This window comes from Triturus cristatus, chromosome 9 (assembly GCF_964204655.1).
Source record: "Triturus cristatus chromosome 9, aTriCri1.1, whole genome shotgun sequence".
Lineage (NCBI taxonomy): Eukaryota > Metazoa > Chordata > Amphibia > Caudata > Salamandridae > Triturus > Triturus cristatus.
This window is the reverse complement of record NC_140592.1, coordinates 902,132,825-902,160,411: the sequence shown is the minus strand read 5'-3', so window position 1 is coordinate 902,160,411 and position 27,587 is coordinate 902,132,825. Positions and strand designations below refer to the sequence as shown.

Genomic DNA, 27,587 nt, shown 5'->3' with positions numbered 1-27,587 from the left:
TCAATATCGTTTAATTTCATATAAATATTCAGAATGAACACTATGCAAACGTAAGCTGCACCTTCTTCGTTTACACAGGGCATCAGATCTAATGTTTATATATGTAAAACCATTTTTGTTTGCCACACTTAAATGAAAAACTATCCTACTTTGCCACATTTTGGCAACGTGTTGTACATGGGCCATTAGAAAGCAACAAAACCTGGCTAACTTTATGATAACTTTTTTTTTGACAAAAATGAACACACAATTTGCCTGGTTATCATCCATTAAAATAAGCCATTGGAAGAGCCAGAAATATGTATGCGTTTATTAGTGACTAACAAAAGGGAAATGTAGTGTCCAAAAAACGTTTCTGCATTATGAACATCTGATGATCAAAAATAATTCTTTTAACAATAAATAATTGCACAACATATATTTTATCAGTTGAGAACCAGTTAGTTTGTTAATTATGCACATGTTATGGCAATCAACTAGCCATCTGCAAGGTTATTCACAAATATTTGATTATTTAAGTGAACTAAGACTCTAAATGGAGATTTTCACAAGAAGAAATAATTATAGTTTGTAAAGACATGGAAAGAAAATACACATATTTTTCAAATACACATATTCACCCATTTCAGTGAAGGATCTATTTGGAGAATCTCCCTAAATGTTGACAAATGTCAGATTAGCTGTACATGTAACTTTTGCAAGTAAAAATAAACAAAGGAACTGCACGTGAATAAAAACTTACCGGATCTAAGGGTTTACTTCGCGCCCATGTCATTACTGTTGATAGCAATATGAACATCTTTGGACTTTCAAAATTTTCTATGTTTGTGTGCAGAGCTACATTTGGGAAGACATTAACATTAAGTATTGAGAATGAGCTGCCTTTCACAATTATTAAAAAAACACATCGTTGTTTTTATTCCCAGTTTGACTCATATTCCATATGAAAAACATCCATTATATTTAAAATCATTTTTATATCATAAAGTCATTGAAATAATGTCCCAGTAATAATAGCTTCCTAGAGTCGTTTACTATGGAATTCAACTTCATTTTTTTTTATTTTAGAAAAAAACTATAAAAGCTGAATGCAATTAAATGTACAATTCTGTGACTGCGATGGATTTACAGAGAAAGAGTACTAAACAATTCTGATTTGTATTAATCAAGAAACATTGCAGCAAGTGCGTTTTTAAGTTTCACAAAACCGGAGAAGATTGCTCCTGATTCTTAAGCAATTTAAGTAAAAATTTCTAAACCCAGACAATCCTTCTTGGAAAAGGAAAAAGTAATAATTGCAAATATTCAGCTTACTTTTTGCTTTTCGTTCGGGTCTTATGAACAAATTTCAGGAAAGTCAAAAATTCACACTGATGTGCCTCTGATTTGCATACATTTCTCACTTTTTCCGCAAAATAAACTTAATACCCTACATCCCTGCCTACTTTGAGGGTGCTTCATCCCTTTTCCTGCCCAGGCAATTGGTTTAGTCCTGCACGTCACAGGAATACATTTTCAACAGCTTCGGAATTATCTGTGAAAAGTTTGTCAACACTAACAACCCTCCTTGTCCACTACGGGTCCCGCACCCTAAAACTCCTACAACTTGCCCAGTTAGTATATTTGCATATAAAAATTCCACCTTGCTAACCAAATTTTAGGTGTGAACAAATCCATTCAGAAAAGCACCATTCCTGATTCTGTGAATTTTCCTTTGTCACTGCTGTTAATTGCGCATCTAAAGCACACTTAAAACACTAATATGTTTATGAATCCAGAGACCAGCCGTAGAAATGCAATAGAACTGCAAAAAGATATGGTAATTGGCAGACTGCACATTTTCCCCCATTTCCACACATTTTGACTGTGAGGGTATGTGGCACTTCAATGTAATGGTATTTCAATTGACACTAGCAAAAAGCTCAAGGTGAAAAGCTGTAGAAGCACGCAGAATTCACATGTGGAAATTCACTTATTATAAATTATTCGCTATATTCACCATCAGCTCTGAGTACCGCAATAAAATGAAACCTGCTGGTCATTGCTGTGGTTTTTAACGTCCACTTCTAAATGAGGGCTTTAGTTGTATCTACCGAGCAGTGTAAACATTTTTGCACATAGGATGGTTGATCTTCGTGCCTGCCATTGTGAACTGCGGCCATGTTAATGTAGCCTAGATCTTTGCATATAAGAAACCAATGAAAGAGACCGGGGTTGTAAGTATGCATGTTTTATTAGATCATATAATCTGCTGGATTTATGTATCAATTCAAATGGCTGGACCAGGAATGCAGCCCTGTAAAAACTTTCAATATCAGCCCCCAAAACTCCGCCCGAGTCTAACTGATAATCCATAAACTTTGCAAGCAATTCTAAAGGAAAGCTAGTGAAATATTGATATGCAAGTGTTATTTAGCTGAAGCAAGAAAGGCAAATCCTTCATGTGCCTGAAAAAAAAACACTGGACAGCAGGTATTTTTTGAGGAGTTTTATATAGCACGAACTATACTACAGTCGGATACATTCATTTTGTTAGGCAGGGGGAGATTAACTGATTTGCCCAGAATCACAGGCTATTGAACGTCCCTGCCGAGACTCACACCCGGTTCGCCCAGCTTCAAGGTCAACCGCTCTAGCTGTTAGGCCACATCCGTTCCTACACAGAAGAAGCATTGTCTACCTGATAAAGTATCCATCACGGGAAAAATGTCATCAAAAATTCTATGCCAGGACAAGTAACACCAGTTTTATATATTTTACAAGTATCTATCCATCAAATTGTAGTGCCAGAAAATATAATAGCACACATTTGAATATGGTGTCCTTGGGAGTATCTAAATTTATTAAATGATTATAGTTTTGAGGTGTACCGTGTTAAGCAATTCCTTATAAGAGTTGCTCAAGCAAATGGAGTGATTTATTGGGTAAATGTACATTTTTAAGATGTGTCTGATTAATAATCTACAGATTATATGAAAAGCAGTGTAATTCAAAGCGATATTTTGTTGTAGCTGTCATTTTATCAATGCAAGGGTCTGCGAATGGTCTGTGAATAAGGTACAAGTAACAATATAGATGATCAGTGTCGGACCTGGCCTTTTATGCTGGGTCACCCCCGGATATTTTACCTTCAATTGCGGAGTCCATTTTTGAGGGCATTACGACTGTGTGCACTTTTTCCTTGTTAACCAGAACTAAAGTGCTTGTGCTCTCTTCTTCAAACATGGTCAAATTGGATTACACCTTATTAGCACATTTAATATACTTGTATGTCCCCGGTAAAGTGGTACTACCTGTTCCTAGGGCCTGTAAATTAAATGCTACTAGTGGGCAGCAGCACTCATTGTGACACCTACTAAAGTAGCCTTCTAAACATGTCACAGGCCTGCCACTGCAGCCTGTAGTGCAGTTTTAAACTGACATTTCGATTTGGCAAATTAAACCTTAAGGCAGGCCTACACCTTCCTTTTTAATACCTATAATTCACCCCAAAGGTCAACAACCCTAAAGGTTCATAGGCAGGGTGCACTGTATTTAGAAAGTAGGACGTGTACTTAAGTTTTACGTTTTAAGTTTTTCAAAAAGTTGTTTTCCACTGTTGCAAGGCCTATCTCTCCCACTGACTAAAACTGTGATACCTTATTATATTAATAAGTTCTAACTTTGAATTGTGAACAGATAGGGATATGCTGTTTACACTTACATGAATTTAAAGTCCTCTTTAATTGTAAAGTTGGATTCTAAGTCACAATTCTGAAAATAGCACTTTTAGAAAGTTGGCATTTTCTTGTCCAAATCAATTGTGTCCCTTTAGCAGGCGAAACAAGTAGTGTTAATCCAGAAGCTAGGCTACAGAGTTATGACTATCAATTTCAAGGGGAAGAAAGACGATTGGTAAAATGTGTGCAGTTATATGAGGTGACAATCTTTTGGGATAGCGTCACCAACAGGATTGTGGCATAACATTAAATTCCAACTCTCCAGATCAAGTGCTTTTAGTGTTGCATGTCAGTGATAATGGAGAAATCGTCAAGGAATTCCAAGAAGTATTCAGAGAGGAGCTAGGTTTGATGAGGGGATTCAAGCACAAGATTGTGTTGAAAGTTGGTGCCAAACCAGTAGTGCACAAAGTCAGAAAAGAACCCTACCTCATGTTGAAACCGTTACAAGAGGAGCTGGAGAAGTTGTTGTGCATGGATGTGATTGTGGAAAATGAAGCCTCACAGTTGTTGGCTCGCATAGCTTTGGCCTCAAAAGACAATGACACCAAGTTGAGGATGTGCATAGATTTTAGAGGTCTCAAACTGTGTTTTCGGGTCAATTGCCAACCATTACCCAACATTAACAATGCCTTGGCTATGTTAGGAGGGGCAATGTGTATAGTGCCCTGGACCTCTCGGCTGCTTATCATCAAATGTTGCTTGAAGAAAATTCCAGGCACTTACCTCCTTTGATACACCTCTGGGTGCTTTCAGATTTGCCTCGACCACTGCTTGTTTCTAGAGGTTAATTAAGGACGTACTCAAGGATGTTGGCTCAGTCATGATTTTCCAGGATGAAATCTTGGTTTATGGGAGAGATAGAGTGAGCCATAATATCACATTGAAGGAGGTCTTGACCCGGCTCTAAGGAACAGTGGACTCATCCTGAAGAAAGAAAAGTTTAGGTTTAGGGTGGGTACTGTTTCCTATTTAGGACGCGCTATTTCTGGTGATGGTATCAGCCACAAGTTTGAATTGGCTTATTCCATTTCATCAGCACCAACGCCTTGTGATAAGGACCAGGTAAGGTAATTTTTAGGACTTGTGGAATACTACTAGAAGTTTATTCCGAATTTTGCATGTGTGGTGCAGCCCTTAAGGTTAATTCTTAAAAGAGGAGTAAACTTTGTTTGGTCCCCAGATTGTGCGAAAGCTTTGGCAGAAGTCAAAAGTAGCATAGTCAAAATGCCAACCTTGGGCAATTTGATGTAAAGAGGAAAGCTGTCCTCACCACTGATGCCAGTATGAAGTGACTGGGTGCGATTCTCTTTCAGGTAGTTGATGGTGCAGAGAAAGTAGGGGCTTTTGCCTCGTGGTCACTCAAAGGAGTCAAAGAACGTTTTCCCGTTATTGAACAGGAGACGTTAGCTTGCATGTGGGCAGTAAATCATTTTTAGATTCTTTTCATGAGACCTACCATTCGTAGTGAAGACGGATCATAGGCCGTTGGTTCAAATGTTTACATGTAGACATGTAGAAAATCCATGGATTAAGAGATGGGTTGAGAGCCTTATGGAGTTTAATGTTCATGTGAAATACCTACCTGGTGCGAAGAATGGGCCTGCAGACTGTTTGTCCAGTTTACATCTTGATAACTGTGGCTCTCAATGTGTTGAATCATCAGTGATGTGGGTGAAAGAATCAGCTTTGAATAGTGGAAATTGGAGATTGAGAAGCACCAGGTGCGGAAGCGAGTGTTTGACTATGAGGTTGAAGGTTTGCCTGAGTTCTGAGTCTGAGGGTGAAAAAGTGTTCTGAACAATGAAGAATAAGTTGAGCAAAGTTGGAGGTGAAATTTATGAGAATGGTCCCCTTGTCTCCTGTGGAGGTGCTGGATGAAGCACAGTGCAAACTAAGATTACATCTGACTGGGCCTTTAAATTGCTATTGCTTAGTGAAAGGTTTGTTTTGGTACTAGAAGACTACACCTCCAAATGGGTCACATGTTGGGTAGGTTCTGATACTACAAAAAATGTATTGGAATTTTTAAGAGATGGGTTTGCGTGTGAAGGGATTCCCAAAACTATTGCGACACTCAAAGGTGTCCCGTTTACCTCTAAGGAGATATATAATTTTCTCAGTGATCTGTCCATTGTTCATTTCCATACTGCTCTCTATGCACCACAGGTGAAGGGTTTAGTAGAAAGGATGAACCGGTTAGTGAGGGCAAGTATTCAGACTACTTTGGATAACAAGGTATCACTTAAGGTGGATCTGCACCTAATAGTGTAACGGATTTCCCCATTTCAGTTTCTCAAGGGGATAGTAGCAGGTTCTAAGCTAAATCCCATGTGGCTATAAGAAGAGAAGGGAGGTCTGTGATTTGGAACAAGGTAAATGTTGATCAGCAGAAATACAAGAGACATTTTGATTACAAACACTCTGCATGTCAAGGCAAATGGGAGTTGTATCAGAGCTGTAGAACAAAGCCTCCCAGGTCAAGCCCTCCTTTCAACTGCGGCCTCAGTTGTTCAGGGTACCCCAACATTCCGCCTTATGTCATAATTATTAAGGGGCTAATGTAGAGCACTTTGTAACAGTTTTCACTTTATTACTGTTTGTGTGCTAAATAAATACTTCACACATTGCCTCTAAGTTAAGCCTGATAGATTTGTGCCAAGCTATCAGGGGATTAAGCACAGGTTAATTTAGTGACTTTGTGATTCACCCTGACAAGGATTGTGGTTGATGCCTGAGTGGGGCTTCCACACCCCTCAACTAATGCTATAGCGTAAAAGCTGATCATTCTTACACAACACATAAACCGATTTTGACGATGTGCAATTTTGCACACATTTAGAAAAACGACACTGAAACAGAGAAACATTGAAGTACCAGCACCAGAAAAGTGAACAGTTGAAGTACCAGCACCAGAAAAGTGAGCTTAGATTTGTAGAAATAAAAGAATTTAGATACAATAAGTTTAACATGCTTATTAAAAGTAAATTATTTTAATAACGTCGTTATGAAAGATTATTCATGGAAAAGATTTCTATGATGCAAAATAACACAAATTTTTTATATCAAGCAGTATATGTAAGTAACAAATGAATCTTACATACAATTGTGCAAATATTAATGATGAGACTTATTGCCTTCATTGTAACACCCCGTGACAAATGAAAAAGTGGTGCAAAATCTTTTTGCAATAGGTTATATCAATGAAATGTTCAGTATAAATACCGTGTACTATTAGAGTCTTGGTTTAACTAAAATATTTTTATTTTAATGATGTTTAGGAATAGTTTGCATTTAGGTACTTTTAAAAAATATATATTTTTATTGATGTTTTCACTGATAATACAGCATGCAGAACCGCTACCTTAGCTGTTGCGCTGTATCTGTTTACATTGCTCTTTTGCACTGACCTTGCCTTTATTTAAAAATTGTATGTTTTGCACTGAGCGCATTCCGATTCTGCTCGTATTTTAAACTGGGAGTTGTGTGCACATTGTGAGGACGACAGCAAATTAGGCTGCTCCTCTTTCCCTAACAACTCTGGCTGCCAATCCCCGGGCTCCGTTCCACCACGGCTGAGTGCCGATTGCGTGCAGAGCCAAAGGGGAGTTCGGCAGACCGGCAGACCAATTAGGGGTCAGCCTTGCGAACCGGAGGGCGGAGCCAGGAGCCCGCGCTTTCCCCTATTTAAATTTAGCTTTCAGCAGTCGCGCTGCATACCTTTGCAGAACCGCTACCATAGCTGTTGCGCTGTATCTGTTTACATTGCTCTTTTGCACTGACCTTGCCTTTATTTTAAAATTGTATGTTTTGCACTGAGCGCATTCCGATTCTGCTCGTATTTTAAACTGGGAGTTGTGTGCACATTGTGAGGACGACAGCAAATTAGGCTGCTCCTCTTCCCCTAACAACTCGGGCTGCCAATTCCCGGGCTCCGTTCCACCACGGCTGAGTGCCGATTGCGTGGAGAGCGAAAGGGGAGTTCGGCAGACCGGCAGACCAATCAGGGGTCAGCCTTGCGAACCGGAGGGCGGAGCCAGGAGCCCACGCTTCCCCCCCCCTATTTCTTCCGATGTGTTGGCCGAGGCGCAGCGGACGGGCACAGCTGGCGCGCCAATGGCTCGCCGAAGGTGCGCCTAAGGTAAGCCTGTCTGCGCCCGTCCGCGACCAGCTGGGATCAGGGGCCATACCCCCTGCTGACTGTAGTCGAACTCAGCTAACATCCATTCGCTATTGCCGTAGCGAGTTGCTAAGATATGCTGAAATAAAGGGAAATATGGACAGGCGTTGTATTCAAACGGCCCCAGGATTATCCCATGGACCTATTTCCTGCCTCGCTTGTCGTTGGTCTAGCATGGATCAATGTCCCTTAGGCCATCATATAACTCATGCTAAAAATCTTGTGAACCTTAAAGGTCTATACTTTAATGCCAGATCCCTACCTAGACATGCTCTGGAAATTTGGGATTTATTAACGTCCAAGTCTCCAGATCTGGTTTTTATTACCGAAACCTGGTTATCCGACACCAATGCCCCGGATCTAGCAAATGCCCTTCCCTTCAATTATAAAATTATTACGCAAGATAGACCTGGTAAAAGAGGAGGGGGGGTCGCTGTGATATTTAGGGAGCATTTAGCATGTTTTGCGGAACCAATAGCTGCCCACGATGAACATCAGACCTTACCTTTTAGAGTACTCTATGAGGGTCTCACTATCTTAGCTGGAGCAGTAATATATAATCCCCCTGGACAACAAATCAATTTTGGCGCTAAACTGCTCAACCAACTTTTGCCACTCTATTTAAAACATAAGGATTATCTAATTGTCGGTGATTTCAACATTCATTATGAGAAAATGGATGCCTTGGGAGCTTCCCAATTGGAATATGAAATGAAGATCCTTAATCTCAAACAGTGGGTAGTGGGCCCTATCCATATAGCTGGCCACACACTGGACCTACTTTTCACCAACATTGAATCCACTAACATATGTGAGATCCAGCCTCTTTCCTGGACCGACCATTCCCTCATATCTTTTTCACTTGACCTTCCCTGTAAGTCCCGGAAACACAAGGCAGTCTCTCAGATTTCTAAACGAGCCTGGAGATCAGTTAATGGATCTAATTTTAATAACTTTTTTCAAGAGGTTAATTTTAAATTCCCGGAGGATTCCTCTGTCTGTACTGATGTCACCTTATTAGATGCTGGAATACTGCAAATATTAAATAAACTAGCCCAAATACGGGAACCTAGGAAAAAAGCTACAATGGAGAAATGGTACACTCCCTATCTAAACAATCTCAAAAGGAAATGTCAAAAACTTGAACATCTTTGGAGACAGTCCAAAGATAATGTAGCCAGATTAAACTATATTCTTAATCGGAAACTGTATATCCTCGCCATTAAAAACGCTAAGAAAGATTATTTTACCCAGCGTATTCAAGAGAATTGTAACTCAGCCAAGGAACTGTTTAAAATAGTGAAAGAGCTAAGCACGCCATCTAGCATCACTCAAACACTAACACCGTCGGTTGAGGCTTGTGACCGTATTAGCACCTTTTTTGTCAAGAAAATTGAGAATATTTACTCTACTTTCACCCCCCAACATGTCCACAGTAATACAGAACAACCTCCCAATACTGTGCCCATCACAGATGCATCAACAGTCCCGCCAGACTTGGGAACTACCTCCCCTTTAACTGGTTTTGAACCACTCTCATTGGACGAGGTCTTAGCTGCCATGAATACAGTCAAATCCGGTTCCCCTCTGGATCCCTGCCCCCATTTTGTGTTTTCAAAGATTGCGCCCACGCTCTGCCCCTTGATCACACAACTTTTTAATAAATCACTTAGAACTGCCATCTTCCCGGATGCTTGGAAGCATGCTTATGTGATCCCTCTCCTGAAAAAAGCCGGTTCTGACATTCTTAATCCAGAGAACTATAGACCTATTTCCCAGCTTCCTTATCTCTCCAAAGTTTTGGAGAAATTGGTAAATGTACAATTGACGAGGTATTTGGAAACCAACCTCCTCCTGGATCCCTCTCAGACTGGCTTTAGAGCCAACAGCAGCACCGAAGCAACTCTGCTGGCAGTGTCGGACAGTATCAGATCCTCCACCGATCAAGGGGGAGCAGTGGCACTGATTCTGCTTGACCTGTCAGCGGCGTTTGATACGGTATCCCACGATTGCCTGTTGAACATACTCCGGAGCAAAGGAGTTCAATCCACTGCATTGAGCTGGCTGCATTCTTTTCTGAGCAATCGCACTCAAGCAGTACACATGGGTCAGTTCCATTCCAGCCCTAAATCCATCAGCTGCGGGGTCCCCCAGGGTGCCTCACTAAGCCCTACCCTTTTCAATGTCTATATGTCATCTCTTGCCAACATTGGAAGGAAATGGGGCATTGGCATCTGTTCTTATACGGATGACACGCAGCTGATGGTGGCTTTGGATGAGAAGCCTGACATCACTAAAACTAAATTACATGACTGCCTCTCAGAAATGGCCCAGTGGATGCATTCACACTATTTAAAGTTGAATGCAGGAAAATCGGAGATTCTTTTATTTGGTGGCGCCAAACGGGTATGGGATGCCTCATGGTGGCCACCCTCCTTAGGCTCGGCCCCCATTCCAAAAAAACATGCCAGGAATCTGGGGATCATCATGGACGATGCCTTGTCCATGAAGGACCATGTACGATCCATATGTGGCAAGGGTTTCGCCATCCTAAAACTTCTAGCTAGGCTATTTCCCTGGATACCTCTGGACTGCAGACGCTCGGTCACACAGGCTCTAGTGGTTAGTCGTTTAGACTACGGCAATGCGCTGTTTGTGGGAATGAATTAATATCTGTTCTCTCGCCTACAGGTACTGCAGAATTTTGCGGCCAAACTTATTTGCAACAAAGGCAAGCTAGACTCGGCATCGGAATGTTTGAAGAAACTTCATTGGCTTCCAATGCGTCAGAGGGCTGCCTTCAAATTGCTTAGCCATGCTCATAAGGCTCTGCATAAGACAGGTCCCACTATCCTTCAAGGGAAGATTGAATTTTATGTCCCTACCAGACACTTACGATCACTTCAATCAGCACTGGCCAGGACAAAACGTATTTTTAAAGTTAGAACGGGGGGGTCGTTCCTTTTCTTACTTGGCAGCAAAGAGGTGGAATGAGCTTCCCTTAGATTTAAGACACACTACAAACTATCTTTTGTTCCGAAAAAAGTTGAAAACCAATCTCTTTCCCAATCTCTAATCTCCAGCTTCAGTTTCCAGTTGTCTCTGCTCGGTATAAGCGCCGTGATATCCCCTGGGATGAGTGTTGCGCTCTACAAAAACCGTAAATAAATAAATAAAATGAGCAAATAATAGACCACAAATGTGCAGGTATTCCATAATTTGCATGTGCAAAACAATAACAATATACAACACCAAAATCCACCTCCGGCGCTCTCTCATCCAAATTCCGACAGAGACCCACACTAGTGCAATGGTGAAAGAGCACCTCTAACAACAAACAGAAATGGTATCAGGGATGAACACAATGATTGCCCCCAGCCCCATCTCAGTCCAACTCGTCTCCCTCTATTAATTCCTCCAGAGAATAATATGATATCCATTTACCCCAGACTTTATGGAATTTTCGGGGGCAGTCTCTATTGATGTATGTGGCTTTTTCATCCATAATAAACATATTTATTCCTCTTTTTCACTCCTTTAATGTGGGGTATTCCCCCAATCCCCAGTAGCGAGCAACATCTCTCTTTGCCACAACCAAGCTCAGGCCACAAAACAATAGTTGGGCCAGAGGCAAAAGGAGAAACTTGGTGTCTAAGGGAAGAGGTAGCTAGAACATGGCACTAAGTTCTCCAATTATGACACTCCAATAAGATTGTATGCGGGGACAGCTCCAGATGCTATGGAAAAGGGAACCCTCAGTATCTCAAGCTGTGTGGATCAGGGGCCCTTCCCAGGGCACTGAGTCGGCACCTATCGTAATAGACTCAATGAAGGATCTTAAACTGAACCAGCTGGAGCCGGGCCTTTATTGCAACTTCCCTGGGGTGCATTTAGGTAGCTTCCCTGTCAATATCATCCATACCTCCCATATCAGCCACCCACTTCTCCCACAAGCCCTTTAGGGTGTCTGGCTTATTCTTGATGAGGGTCCTGTAGGTGCAGGAAACCAAGCCCCTTTCCAGGTCTTCTATCAACCGCCTCCCCTCCAACGGTGTGAAGTCTGGGATACATTCACCCGGGAGCCCATCTGCCTTTCATGGCGTGCCGCACTGGAGCATATTTAAGAAATTGATTTCTGTACATTCTATATTCGCCCTGGAGTGAGGAAAACAGCACGAAATAGCCATTTTGATGAGGTGGCCTAAATTAGAAATCCCTGTCAAGTCCCAGGGCAGAAAGACCATCAGCTTACTTAATTTAGGCAGCCATCTCCCCTCTCATGGTGGGCTTACCATGCCACCCAATAACCTTCGTGGCACTGGCCCAGGCCGTAATCGTCACTTGGGTGCCTAGAAGGAGATGGTGGGTCCCTCGACCCCCGTATGGGCAAGGAAGACAAGATGTTGGTGCCCACTGGGACTGTTCTAATCCAAAAGTGGAGTGGTCTTGGGGAGTGTAAATCCAGTCGTTGACAGTGATGAGGTGGGATGCCCAATAGTAAGCACATGTGTCCTGCAAAGCAATACCGCCATTATATTGGTTGTGTTGGAGAGCTGATAGGGCTATTATGGGGTGCTTACCCTCTTACAGGAGGGTCCGTAGGTTGCCTTCTACTGTGGAGAAGGTCTCAGATGGAATCGGGTAGCATGTATGTTGGAGGGCATATAGTAGCTTGGGCAGTAATACAATTTTAAACGGAATGGACAGTTGTTTCTCATGAGAAAATATGTTGGAGTATCAATTTTGTTCCTAGTGAACAGAAGAATGGTCACATGAGGATCGGGTCATTGTATCGTGATAAGTGATGTCAAAAATGGACAATATGGAGTATAAGAAGTGACTTTCCAAGGAGGAGGGTGTTATCCTTAGCAGACTGATTGGAATCCTCCATTACCGACTGCCTGCCTGATTACCTTCTCATGTCCCTTGCCTTATTCGCTTTGCTGATGAATTTGCCTGCTGGACTATTTGGAACAGCCTGATGAGAAATCAGACCTGATTATTGCTCCGCTCCTCATGCCCTTGGACCTTTTACTTAGTGGGCTCTAACTTGATCCCTTTGCCCATGCTAAGAGAACTTTTTTTAAGCATCCTCCTGCCTTTATTGATGGTAGGACTCTTTAACCTTAACCATTCTCTTTATGGATTCTTTTATTTAACAACACATTTACTTTGACAAAATATGTGGTTTTATACTATGTGGTGCAAGACGCATGACTTGACTGCTTAAAATGTTTTTTATATGCATTGATGTTGAATCTTTAATACAATAACCAAATTATCTAAATTTGTCTGTCTCTTTTATTGTATCTTAATGTTCTTTCCTCAGAAACTGTGGTTAAGAGATATTGGTTTCTAAACACATAGGTGCCGATCATGATCCGGTAAAACCCGGGTACGAACCGTCGGACGGAGCATATTCTCCGTCCGACGCGTACCCGGTCGTAAAAATATACAAACATGGAATTACGATTCGCACGGGAACACCATTTCCGTACGAATCGTAAAAAACCCCGACCGAACAAAATAAACCTACAAATGCGATCCGGGAAAGCGCCGACCTGACGTCGGGACGCTCGCAGCCTGCCATTCACGAACCAGGAATTACGATTCGCACCGACGTCATCCCGCACGGTGATTATTTTCCGGCTGCCAAAAACTGCCGGGAAATCAGGACGACGCGAACAAGGACTACCAGTACGCGACGGACAGACAGGACGACGCAAACAAGGAGGACCAGTACGCGATGGACAGACAGGACGACGCGAACAAGGAGTACCAGTACGCGACGGACAGACAGGACGACGCGAACAAGGAGGACCAGTACGCGACGGACAGACAGGACGACGCGAACAAGGAGGACCCGTACGCGACGGACAGACATGGACCCGAACCTACGTGTCATCCCGGCCCTCATAGCAGTCGACCTCCTCTACAGGTTCGGACGCAGACGCCGCAGAAGGTCAGAACAACTAAGGGAGGGGGGAAAGTGGGGTGGGGTGGGGGTGGCAGGACCAGGGCAGGCCACAAACCCCCCACCAAAGTCACACAGCACACATGCCCTGGACATACCTGACTCCCATGCCCTGGTCACTACGAGGGGGTGGGGGCGTGTCCAGCTAAGCCAGCGACCGCCACAACGGAAGTCCGTCACGACGCGAACAGGCAACACAACCAGACATGTACGTCCCGTACCCACGCCTGAAGAGCGTGGGTACGAGTCGTACCACGCCCACACCCACGTCACCCCAACAATGGCGGGACGGCTCGTACCCACGTGGCAAAGGCCTGGGTACGGGCCGCACAAGCATCACATAGCGTGGGGACGGATATGTACGTACCCTACCCCCACCCCGTATGCATGGAGCGTACCCCTACCCCAACAGTGTAAGTACGACCCGTACCCCCACCCGCGTACGTATGGAGCGTACCCCCACCCCAACAGTGTAAGTACGACCCGTACCCCCACCCGCGTACGTATGGAGCGTACCCCCACCCCAACAGTGTGAGTACGACCCCTACCCCCACCCGCGTACGTATGGAGCGTACCCCCACCCCAACAGTGTAAGTACGACCCCTACCCCCACCCGCGTACGTATGGAGCGTACCCCCACCACAACAGTGTAAGTACGACCCGTACCCACACCCGCGTACGTATGGAGCGTACCCCCACCCCAACAGTGTAAGTACAACCCCTACCTACACCCGCGTACGTATGGAGCGTACCCCCACCCCAACAGTGTAAGTAAGACACGTACCCTCACCTTGAATGCATGGAGCGTACCCCCACCCCAACAGTGTAAGTACGACACGTACCCCCACCTCGAATGCATGGAGCGTACCCACATCCGTGCATGTCATGAGCGTACATATTGTGAAATTGGAGAGGTGGGTGCAGAGTCCTCCCAGCAGTGCCCTGAGACAGGAGGGGTGGGTGCAGAGTCCTCCCAGCAGTGCCCTGAGACAGGAGGGGTGTGTGCAGAGTCCTCCCAGCAGTGCCCAGAGACAGGAGGGGTGGGTGCCTATCACTCCCAGCAGTGCCCAGTCACAGGAGGGGTGGGTGCAGAGTCCTCCCAGCAGAGCCCTGAGACAGGAGGGGTGGGTGCAGAGTCCTCCCAGCAGTGCCCTGAGACAGGAGGGGTGTGTTCAGAGACCTCCCAGCAGTGCCCAGACACAGGAGGGGTGGGTGCAGAGTCCTCCCAGCAGTGCCCAGAGACAGGAGGGGTGTGTGCAGAGTCCTCCCAGCAGTGCCCAGAGGCAGGAGGGGTGGGTGCAGAGTCACAGGAGGGGTGGGTGCAGAGTCCTCCCAGCAGTGCCCTGAGACAGGAGGGGTGTGTGCAGAGTCCTCCCAGCAGAGCCCTGAGACAGGAGGGGTGGGTGCAGAGTCCTCCCAGCAGTGCCCTGAGACAGGAGGGGTGTGTGCAGAGACCTCCCAGCAGTGCCCAGACACAGGAGGGGTGGGTGCAGAGTCCTCCCAGCAGTGCCCAGAGGCAGGTGGGGTGGGTGCCTATCACTCCCAGCAGTGCCCAGTCACAGGACGGGTGTGTGCAGAGTCCTCCCAGCAGTGCCCAGAGACAGGAGGGGTGTGTGCAGAGTCCTCCCAGCAGTGCCCAGAGGCAGGAGGGGTGGGTGCAGAGTCCTCCCAGCAGTGCCCAGACAGGAGGGGTGTGTGCAGAGTCCTCCCAGCAGTGCCCAGAGACAGGAGGGGTGGGTGCCCATCACTCCCAGCAGTGCCCATGGAACGCAAAGGGTGGAGTAGTCACAGATACCATGCCCACAAATGTCAGTCAGGTGCACAAAGACCCTGCAGTACATGTACCACATGTGTGCGAGGCTGGGAGTATACGCACGCATAGCGCAGAAAAGAAAACATGTACACATGAAGTCATGTCAATAGGCCACATACACAAGTACAATGACTACCAAGGATGCCACGAATGATGCAGGTGGAGACATCGCTCAGCATGCATGTGCAAAGGTGAAGGACTACGTCACACACCCAGCTAATGGACACACAGCTCTGTGCTAAAGTCAGGGGACACCCTGCAGGGAAGAAGTCAGGGTACACAGAGGAAGGAATACACCTTGGGACAATTGCAACATGCAGCAACTGCTTACATGAATGGAGAAAGGTAGCTAACACCGTGTGAGGCACACAGATCCCAGGGTCCCCCCTATGAGCAGCACACTACTACATTTCCCACACACCCAACACATGACCAACACCCACAACCATGTAGCAGCCCCACCAACAGCAATGCCAGCAATGCAGGAGTGTTCCAAGGGTAAAAAATAAATAGCTTTATTCAGCATGAGCAAAAAAACTAGTATGACGTAAGTCCAATATTAACAAAGGCCATAGGGCAGTCCAGGAGCCCCAGCTGGATGGGGGACACAGTGGGATGCGTGTCCCCTAGCTTGCCTGCACAGTTACAATCCGTTGTCTTCCACAGGGGTGAGGGCATCATGTGGGGGGGAAGAAGCAGGCACCGCAGGGACAGGAGGGTGAAGGGTAGGCGTCGTGGGTGCAGGGATGGAGGACTCCACCACAGGGGGTGGGGCAGGGCCAAAGGCAGAGGCCAGGATCTCGCTGCACACCTTAGCAAGGTCCTCCAGAGACTCCCCTGCACCCGAAGGAACCACAGGCCCCAAGGGAGGGGGGGGGTCAGAGGGATGGGTCGCAGCACCACTGGGGGAGGGTGTGGACAGGGGGGGGGACTCAACCACCCTGACCGAGGACTTCCTTGACCGCTTGCGTGGTGGCGTCACTGTGGGGCTCAGGGACAGAGCGGCCATGAAGGAGTCTTTGGGGGAGATGTGGCCAGGAGAGCTGAGGGGAGGGGATTTGGAGGGAGTGGATTGGGTGGAATGCGGACTCCCACTCTGGCTGCGTGTCACACGTTTGCCCCCCGACCCAGTGGGTGTGCCTACTGCACCCTGTGTGTGCGTGTCAGGAGGTGTGCGGCGGACCTTCCCTGCTGGTGTGGTGCCTGTGTCTGTTGTGGTGGGTGCATGCTTACGTCTGGGTGTATGTGGGACAGGCATGGGAGTGGGAATTGTGGAAGGAGCAGGGGTAGGGGGTGGGACGTAGCGCTGCAGGAGACCCACTGCTGCAGTCAGTGTGGAGTCTATGGACCTCAGCAAGTTGCGTTGGTCAGCCTGCGATGAATGAATGCCCTCCAAGTATGCCTCCATGTTGTTGAGGACCTGGCTGTGGCCATGGAGGACATTAAGGATCGCAGTCTGACCAATCTGCAACTGCCGCTGGATGTCCACAGACTCAGCATTGGCGGCAGCAGTGGAGACAGGGGCAGGGGGTGCGGTGCCTGGCAGGAAGGAGACATGTGGTGACCGGCACGTTGGGAAGGGACACGAGCACGTGGGAGGCGGCTGATGCCAATGGAGGGGGCGGTGCCAGATGTAGGGCTGCTGTCAGATGGTGGTGCAGCCACCGCCCACTCGGAGAGATCATCCTCGGACCCGTCAGCTTCATACTCTGTTGTGCCAGTCGACAGGTCCCCGGGTTCACTCTCCTCCGCCTCAGTCCCACTCGAAGTGCCAGCCCCGATGTCACCGCTGGCACTGGTGCTCGGTCCCTCCGCGCCGTCTGTGTCCATGTCTCCCTCCGTGTCCCCCGACGATGCTGTGGGCAGGGTGAAGAGACAGAAATTAATCATACACCTGTATACATATGTCACATGAGTCAAATCTACGTAGGTTACAGTGCATAGCCTGAAACAAAGGATGAGTTACAACTACAAAACGAGGTACATACGTAGGCCCTGCAAGACACAGTTGTGTGACCCACCATGCCATGGAAAAACTATGGAGAGCATGACACAATAGCAAATGAGATGACATGGTATTCTGACTGAGGAGCAAGGCCCTGGGGACAATACAGCACTGCATCTGCACCACACAGCGTGGCAGGAAATTGGGATGAGCAGGGACCAAATCCAGGAACTAGAGGCACATGCAGCATAGGTAATACTGAGAACATGCCCACCCTGACTGGCACGCTGCACCTTGTGTGTATGTCCAGACAAACATCACACACTGGCCAGTCCGAGCAAGGAGATGACCGGTCTTGACATGTAGGCCATGGCCGCCCCACCCACCCCCTACATGAGACAAATCTGTGGAGACACAGGAAGCACTTACATCTCTTAGTCTGGGTGAAATACATATGGGATGCAACAATTCAAGATTGCACACCAAATACCCAAGGTGCGCCTGTCCTAATAATAATCTACAAATGGGCATCATCAGATGATTGCAACAAGACACTCAGGCTGGACAGTGGACACTTGTAATACATCTCACGTCAAGAAACATGGTGCCAGGGGACAATGGCACAGAGCACAACCTATGCTGTAGACACAGAGATTGTCGACATTCTCGGATTACACACATGATACCTAGGAAAATATGCCCCTGCGGACAGTAGTGGCCACACAACTCCATGCTCCTGAATGGGAATGACTGCAACACACGCTAACATCCCTGCACTATGCCTAACGCACACTCATGCACATCATGTCACAGGCCACCACATGGGACATGCCTGCTGGAAGGCCTGGCACTCGAGAGATTAACTCCCATGTCTGGACTCAGCATTAGTGCCAACTGACATGGAACCCACAAGTCCAGAACTGGACAGGGCACAGGCAAGGTCACAAAACCTGTTACACACCACCCCCACACATGATGCTGCAGGCATTGTACACTTGTAGAAGGTGTCAGGCTACATAACCTTGTGATGGAGTGACTACACACAGACCAGGGAACACATTGCAAGGAGGGGAAGGGAGGCAGGAGAGCACTGCAATACTGTGGGGAACAGGATCTGCACAGCACCATAAACCCTGGAAGTGTATCCATGGAACAGTGCACTTACAAATGCTGGTGAAACACAACAAACACACACATGTACCTACCCCCTTCCGGCTGCTGCATGTCCTGTAGATGCCTGTCCAAGTCAGGAAAGACCACCGCCAGCACACGTTTCTGGATGTGGGAGAGACGGCGGCGCCCGCGGTTCTTGTGGCTCTCAGGTGAGTCCCCCAGCAGGACCCGTGCGATCCTCTGCATCCAGCACCGGATATCCTGCCAGCGTTTCCTCACCTGGGACAGGTGCCGCCTCCGACCATCCGCACTCCTCACGGCGCTGACGGCGTCCAGCCATATCTGCTCCTTGGCAGAGGCGTCTACCTGTGAGGATGAACAAGTGACACTACATCAATACACCTTGCATATGTCACGGGGACACAGATTAGAACACATTTGCTGTTTACAACAAGGCATAGTGTGCATCCAACGCATTGCAACTTTGTCATAGGGACATGATCCTGTGGGGGAAGGCCAAAAGTAGTACGTGCCATTGAAAGGACACAGGTGGAATGAGGGCAACTACACAATCAATGAGCCAGGCTCACACTGTGCATCACACCCACCCCTCCTGTCTCAGGGCACTGCTGGGAGGACTCTGCACCCACCCCTCCTGTCTCAGGGCACTGCTGGGAGTGATAGGCCCCCACCCCTCCTGTCTCAGGGCACTGCTGGGAGTGATAGGCCCCCACCCCTCCTGTCTCAGGGCACTGCTGGGAGGACTCTGCACCCACCCCTCCTGTCTCAGGGCACTGCTGGGAGGACTCTGCACCCACCCCTCCTGTCTCAGGGCACTGCTGGGAGTGATAGGCCCCCACCCCTCCTGTCTCAGGGCACTGCTGGGAGGACTCTGCACACACCCCTCCTGCCTCTGGGCACTGCTGGGAGGACTCTGCACCCACCCCTCCTGTCTCAGGGCACTGCTGGGAGACATCAGGCATTCCCCCCCCTGGGACCCCCCCTACAGTACATAGCATGTGTGTCACACCTGGACACAATGGCAGAAGTCACAGTCACAAAAAAGGGACACAGTCTGTGGCAGTGGACACTGCACTCACCTGATAACCTGGTCGCCCATACAGCATGGGGTACCGTGGGAGGATCACATCCACCAAAGCCATGTTCTCCTCCAGGTTAAATGGCTGTGACCTCTCCACAGCCCTTGACATGGTTCCAGGGAATCAGTAGCAGCAGCTGGGTCGTGGAATACAGAGATGTGCAGGCAAGTGCTCCCTCATGGGACCTGGCTGCCTTATATCTGCCTTGCTGGCCCATCTCATGCACAGGAGTACAGAGTGATTGGTCACTCACATTTGCATCCTATGTTTCCTCCAATCCCTTCAAACCTAGCAGTCTGTGGGTTCTCTATCGGTTTCATTCTCCTGCATGATGTCAGCCCCACAAACACATTGCAACAAAGTAGATGAATTCCAACTGACTTCTGCTGTGCACCTTCCAGAACAAATTCGAAATTTGAACTTGGTCTCCATGACAACCAGCATGCATGTAGGCCTTAATACTTGTCCCTCATGTGTCCCCTATGTAATTTGGAGCTTCACACACAGGTACGGTGTGTTCCGGGGCCCTAGGGCACCCCAAATGCATTGCAACGGCCCGTACACGCGTGCCTACGTTCACTATCACTATGGGTGTCCTTGCGTATGCGTACTCGTAGTGGTACGGGCCGTACACACGCCTGTACGCTCCCTATCACTATGGGTGTCCTCGCGTATGCGTACTCGTAGTGGTACGGGCCGTACACACGCCTGTACGCTCCCTATCACTATGGGTGTCCTCGCGTATGCGTACTCGTAGTGGTACGGGCCGTACACACGCCTGTACGCTCCCTATCACTATGGGTGTCCTCGCGTATGCGTACTCGTAGTGATAGTGAGCGTACAGGCGTGTGTACGGCCCGTACCACTACGAGTACGCATACGCGAGGACACCCATAGTGATAGGGAGCGTACAGGCGTGTGTACGGCCCGTACCACTATGAGTACGCATACGCGAGGACACCCATAGTGATGGGGAGCGTACAGGCGTGTGTACGGCCCGTACCACTACGAGTACGCATATGCGAGGACACCCATAGTGATAGGGAGCGTACAGGCGTGTGTACGGCCCGTACCACTACGAGTACGCATACGCGAGGACACCCATAGTGATAGGGAGCGTACAGGCGTGCGTACGGCCCTACCACTATGGGTGTTCTTGCGTATGCGTACTCATAGTGGTACGGGCCGTACAAATGCCTGTACGCTCGCCATCACGATGGGTACACATACGGCAGCACTCCCATAGTGATATGGGAACGTACACAGGCCCTCTTAGCAGCAGTACGGCGGTTTTCACACATCACAGTGGTGACAGGCGGCACACAGGTAGGAATAGGGCGGACATACTTGTCCATGGATGGACATACTTGTCCATGGATGGACATACTTGTCCATGAATGGACATACTTGTCCATGAATGGACATCAAGGCATCGTCTGTGCATTACTACATGTGTGGGGCACAGGTGTGACAGGCTGTGATGTGGAACATTACTCCTGAGTGGAGAAGGCACCAGATGTATGATGAGATGTGTACAGATGTACTGTGTGACGGTGCAATGTGTGCCAGGCATGCCCTTGACTCCTTTGACATGTGTGCATGTCGTACTGCACACTTGGGGTGAGCGTCACTGGCATGGCACGGACACCAACACACGGAAGTGTCCCCTGATGCCCGGTACAGGGGTTACCACACCTGCCTTGTCACTACCCACGGTGCACAATGTGACAATGTCATGTATGTGTGGGGGCTTCCCATCAGGTTGATGTTCGAGCACCCTCAAAAGCTGCAGCTGTTGCAGCAACCAACATGTGTCTGTGTGTAGATTGACATTGCACACTGTTCCGCACACCATGCCACATGTGGTATCGGATGTGAGGTGCACATGTATGCATGGGACACGGAGTAGCGTGACAAGGACATGTCTGCATCCTCACAATGAATGTGTGGTGAGTCATGACATGTGCACCTTCATGGCAAGGTGTGTGGGCTGTCCTAGTGTAATGTCATGTGACCTGTGTCTCTAGTGTTCCGCTACCAGTCTCTGCAATCGGCATCCTACTTCTGCTGATGTGTGGGCGTATGTCACTCCTGTCTTGCGTCTGGCTGTTCACTTGCACTGGGACACAGCTATTCCCATGGCATGGCATGGGGAGGTTCTCAATCTCCGTGTGTAGCTGGGTCTTGGTAGGAGTGTCACCTGGCAGCCATTCGTGTCCTGGGCATGTAGCACATACCTGACTCCCTATGTAGCATATGTGTATTGACAGATTAACATGTGCTCAGTACATATGAATTGTTGTCGTAGTGCACTCACTCTTCCTTGTCAATTCCTAATTACTGCAGAGCGCCGCCTCTTGCCCGACCAATTCCGGACTTGGCTGCCATGCGGGAGAATGACAGCATCTGTTGCTACCGCTTCCCCCAACCGTTGATTCTGGAGTTGACGGCGAGACTGGCACCACACCTGCAACCGCAGCACAGGTATCCTACGGCACTGACACCCCAGCTGAAGGTAATGGCTGCCCTACATTTTCTTGCCACGGGTACCTTTCAATATACCATAGCTCATGTTGGTGGCATGTCCCAGAGCATGTTCTGCCGTGTGCTGCATGATTTCTTAGAGGCCATGTTGATTCACCTGGATGACTTCATCAAGTTCCCAACCCCTGAACAGTTGACTGCGGTCAAGCGTGGATTCTATGCCCTGGGAGGGATGCCCCATGTCATTGGGTCCATAGATGGGACACATGTAGCTTTGGTACCACCACACGCACGGGAGGTAGCGTACCGCAATCGGAAGCACTACCACTCCATCAATGCCCTTGTGGTGTGTCAGTCCAACATGGTGATTTCACATGTCTGTGCTCGATTTCCAGGATCAGCACACGATGCCTACATCATGAGGCGTAGCAGGATGCCTGAAATGATGATGCAGCTGCGCAACGAAAGAGCATGTGTTGTTGGTGGGTACAGTCTGTCTGTCCTGTATTTTGCATAGCCTACCAGCACGACCGCTTCACCAGTTCTAACGATGTCCATGTGCTTCCCATGTAGGGGACGCTGGCTATCCCAACATGCCTTGGCTGCTCACACCTCTCCGCAACCCCATCACGCCGGCCCAGCTCCGCTACAACACCGCCCATGGCCGGACAAGGCGAGTGATAGAGAGGACGTTTGGCCTGCTGAAGAGCCGATTTCGGTGCCTCCACAAGACCGGCGGCGTGCTCCCATATGCCCCTGCGAAGGTCTGCAAAATCTTCATGGTCTGCTGCATGCTGCACAACATGGCAGTTGAGAAAGCTGTGCCACTCATCCTGGATCAACATGACGAGGACCATCCACCCGTGGAGGACGAAGGGCTTGGCAATGGGGCTAGTGATGTGGAGGATGTGGAGCCGCAAGAGGACATCCGGACTCGGCTCATACGCGACTTCTTTGCTTAGTGGTGAGTACCAGTGTCTGAGTGTGCACGCATTGGTCCCCGTGTGGCATGTGTTGTGATGTGTGTCTCCACCTGCATGTATGGCACGTGAGTCAGAGGTGTATGTGGGTGTGTCACTGGAGTGATGGTGGCAGTGATGGTTGTATTTCCCCAGTCATAATGTTGTCATCTATACATGTGTCGAGTAAATGCACATGCAAGTGGCTGTGCTTTTTGTGGCTGACTTCTTGTGTGTCTCTCTTCCCCAGGTACTTGCGCATGCCGTCTGCTGCTTGCATTGTTGTGGCACTGCTATTCCTCATGGACACGTCATCGTGTGCTGACTCAGCGTTACAGGCACGGACACGTTTGGAAGTCTCCATAGGGTAAGGGATGCATCAGGGGTGTATTGGGTGTGGCAGTTGTTCACGATGTATGCACACTGCCCCTGTCGATGTTTGGTTCCTCTGCAGCCATGTAGCATCACCATGGGACACGACATGCAGCTGTGTACACCTGAATAGATGGTCTGACTGGTTGACAGTCATCAGTTATGGGATAGTGGATTGTGATGATGGCATCAATGTGTGTGACACTGCCCTCAGACACATACGGTTAGCATTGGCTTGACATGGTGTGGGACTTCCACATCAGCGGATCTATGGTGTATGGCAGGCTCTCCGTGAGCAGCTGTGGGTGTTTAGCTGTTAGCCGACAATTGTGTGCCAGTTCCATGGCTAACACGCATTTGTGCTGCAGAAGGGGGGTGCCAGTGTTGGACCCACATGTTACTCCACAAGATGTGTTCATTTATTATTTTTTATTTATTTATTTGAATTTATAACGCGCAACAGCTACCCACAGTGGGTTTCCCGGCGCAGAGGGATAGACTAAAAAAGAAAACGGACCATTGTTAGCAGCTCCCTGAGACAGTTAAATACCCAAGCAAGTCAGCAGAATAAGAGCGTTTTTAGACGTTTCCTGAATGCAAGGAAATTAGTCTCATTTTTCAAGGAGGAAGGTAACGTATTCCAATATTTGGGGGCGCGATGGGCGAAAGCCCGCCCTCCCATTTTAACAAGTTTGAAACGAGGAATGACAAAATCACAATTAGCAGACGATCTTAGTGTTCGAATAGGTGTGTAAGGTTGAACGAGGTTGCGCAGATACCTTGGAGCCGAGCCTTGCTTGATTTTAAAAAGATAGCATAAGGCTTTAAAGTTAATGCGGCTGGGGATCCTAAGCCAATGTAATTCGCGAAGAGCCTGCCTAGCTGATTGTCTTCTCGGGATGTTACAGAGAAGACGGGCAGCAGAGTTCTGGACAACCTGAAGTTTGTTAACAGTGGCCGCATCGGCACCAAGGTAGAGGACATTTCCGTAGTCCAGGCGGGAAGTTACCAACGCCTGTACGACGGTTCTCCTAGTAGAAGGAGGCAGCATCCATAGAATTTTCTGGAGCCATCGTAGAGTAGTAAAACAGATGGCGGCCACCTGGGTGGCCTGCTGTCGCATAGAGAGCTTGTCGTCTACGAGGAAGCCAAGATTGCGGGCCACTGCAGAAGGCTGTGGGGGAGGTCCCATCTCAGTAGGCCAATGTTGGGGGCCCCATAGATCTTTCTTTTTCCCGAAAATGAGAATTTCGGTTTTGTCACCGTTTAGCTTAAGGAGATGCCTTTGCATCCACCCGGCTATACGGGACAATCCTAATTTCAAAACCGATATATCGTTGCTTTCACAGCTGGAGAGGGAAAAAACAATCTGGGTATCATCAGCATATGAAAAGATGGTCAGCCCAGCGTCTTCTGCTATGGAGGCAAGGGGTCTTATATAGATATTAAACAGCAGAGGGCTGAGTATAGACCCCTGAGGAACGCCATATGCTGATGTATAAGTGGAAGAGGAGGCTTTCGTAGAAAAGACCTGGAAGGTGCGCTCACTTAAGAAGGAGGCAATCCTTCATGTGTACTTCAAGTTGCCTCTGCAATCCCGAAAACATGACTAGTAAAGGTGTCCCTATGCCTCCAAGGTGCCTCTTCTCAGTCAATGCTGGTGTGTTGCCACGGTGCATCCAGCATGTCTGGCATGGTTTTCCCTGATAGTGGCTATGTGTCAATGTGTCGAGTAGCAAGATGCAAGCTGTGTGTGTGGGCTGAGACTGTGTATTGGGCATGATGTCCATGACTGTGTGGGTATTGTGACATGTGCCATCCCCATGCATCCAACGTTGGCCAGGCCCCCATTCTCTGCATCCACCGGACTCAGGCTTGCAGGACATGGTTCTGCCACCTGTCTACACATACCTGGGTGCCCCCCAGGACACTCCACATGATCCCTGACCTCTGCGCATGACTGTTGCTGTACTCAATGTGTCTGTCAGCACGGTTGTGCGGCCACCCCCTCAGCTGGTTGGGCCCATCACGGGTGTGTATGGTGCTCCATGTCTGTCTTGCCTAATACACTGTGACCCGTGTGTCCTGTGCCAGACTCAGGCCCCAGGGTGTAGATGGTTGAAGTCAAAAGATAACTCAGGCATGTTTAGACTTTACAACACACATGTAAGGTAATAATGCAACCAGCAGGCATCTTCTCTTCATGGTGTGATTTTTTATTTTGGGGGGGGATAAAGTGAGGGGCTTTCCGGGAGTTTGGAATCCAAAGTTCAGTAGGGGAGTTGGTGTCCTTGCCATTGGAAATCCTCATAGTCCATGCCACAGTCTTTGTCAACATTGGTCAGACAGTGACCAGCAGGGCCATGTGGCAGAGAATGTCTCTTGATGCTGTGATGCTGTTGCTCCAGTGGGCCAGGTGCCAGGCCAGGTGTCCTGGGAGATGGTGATGTAGCGCCGACCCTCACGGTCCTTTCCGTGGACGACCCGGCCTCCTGCGGGGACCCTCAGCAGCAGGCCGTGACGATGTTTGGGATGCTCCGTCGGATGTCTCCTCCTCCTCCTGATCCCTCCCTGTGGGTGGTGATGTTCTACGCCGTCTGGCACAGGGAGGGTTGCCCATGTTGTCGGCCATCCGACGGAGTGTATCGTGAATCCCCTGGAACACCGACACTTGCTCAGCCTGTCTGTCCTCCATCCTCCGTTGGTGTTGCAGTAGACAGGCATGTTGCTCCGCATGTTGCTGGGCCTGCTGGATCTTTATCTCATCGAGGGTCCCCTTGATCTCATTGAGGGTGGACACAACCTGGGCCATGCCCGTGGTGTCCTGCCGGTATGTGTCCATGATGTTACGGACATGGGCAAATACCGGTTCCCCAGCCAACTGGTCAGGCTCGCGCCTCCACCGTCCTCCACTCCCACCACCCCTGCCCACTTGCACCTGGCCTGCCCTTGTGGGTACATCGGGTCTCCGGGACCCCTGAGGGGTGGCATTGGCGTGGTCGCCTGCCTCCTCCTGGGTGCCCGGGACACCGTGTCCCTCCTGGCCAGCCTGGCTGCTTTGTGGTGGTGGGGCAGGGATCCTGGGTGTCTCCTGGGATGTGGCAGGAGTGGGGGTGGTGGTTGGCACAGTTGTACCTGACGCAGGTGCTGCAGGTGGTTGGACACCAGAGGGGCCAGGTCGGTCGGGGTCGTCCACAGAGTGGTGAGAGTCGTCGCTGCCGGTGGGATCGGGCTCCCGCAGATCCAGGTCCTGTGAGTCTTCCCCCCCAGTGTTGGGGGGTGAACCACGACGTTGACCTGTGTGTGAGAGAGACAATGTTAATTTTGGTCCATGCAACGTCCATGTTTCATCAGTTTCAAAGTTGGCACTTTTCCTCTTTGAATTAGGATCTGTCTTGCATTCCACTCACAGTGCACTTGTGCATGGGTGTGTCCCTTGGGCACCACTTTGGCCCCTTTAACTATGTGTGGCACAGTCTTACTTGCTGCGTCAAGTGTGACTGCAGTCAGCAGTGGAGTGGGCAGGTGTGGCGAGCCATGCATTGGCGCCTTCCGTGTAGCACTGTACATGTGCACATGGAGTGGATCCACACACTTATATAATGCAGGTAGCTGTCGTTGTGCTCGTGCACAGGTTGTGACATGGCCCTGTGTTTTGCCATGGAGAAGAGGGGGGGTTCTGGCACTGGCCACCCTTGGCTACATGCACGCAGTCTACCTGCTGACGAGCAGACATTCCCACACACCACACGGCTGATTTGCTCTCCCTGTGTCTCCCTCCCTCTCTGTCCCCCTCTCCCTCCCTCCGTGTGTCAGCCTCCTCCCTCTGTCCGTGTCCCTGTGTCTCCCTCCCTCTCTGTCCCCCTCTCCCTCCCTCCGTGTGTCAGCCTCCTCCCTCTGTCCGTGTCCCTGTGTCTCCCTCCCTCTC

At 48.7% G+C, this 27,587-nt stretch overlaps 1 protein-coding gene across 1 annotated transcript in view; it reads right to left on the bottom strand.

The window, feature by feature from the left end:
• Positions 1-27,587, bottom strand: part of AK7 (adenylate kinase 7) — a 274,267-nt gene that overhangs the window by 149,674 nt on the left and 97,006 nt on the right. The window contains exon 4 of the mRNA XM_085628033.1: positions 743-837. Coding sequence (XP_085484159.1) covers positions 743-837 — 95 coding nt within the window. The remainder of the gene's footprint in view (positions 1-742; positions 838-27,587) is intronic.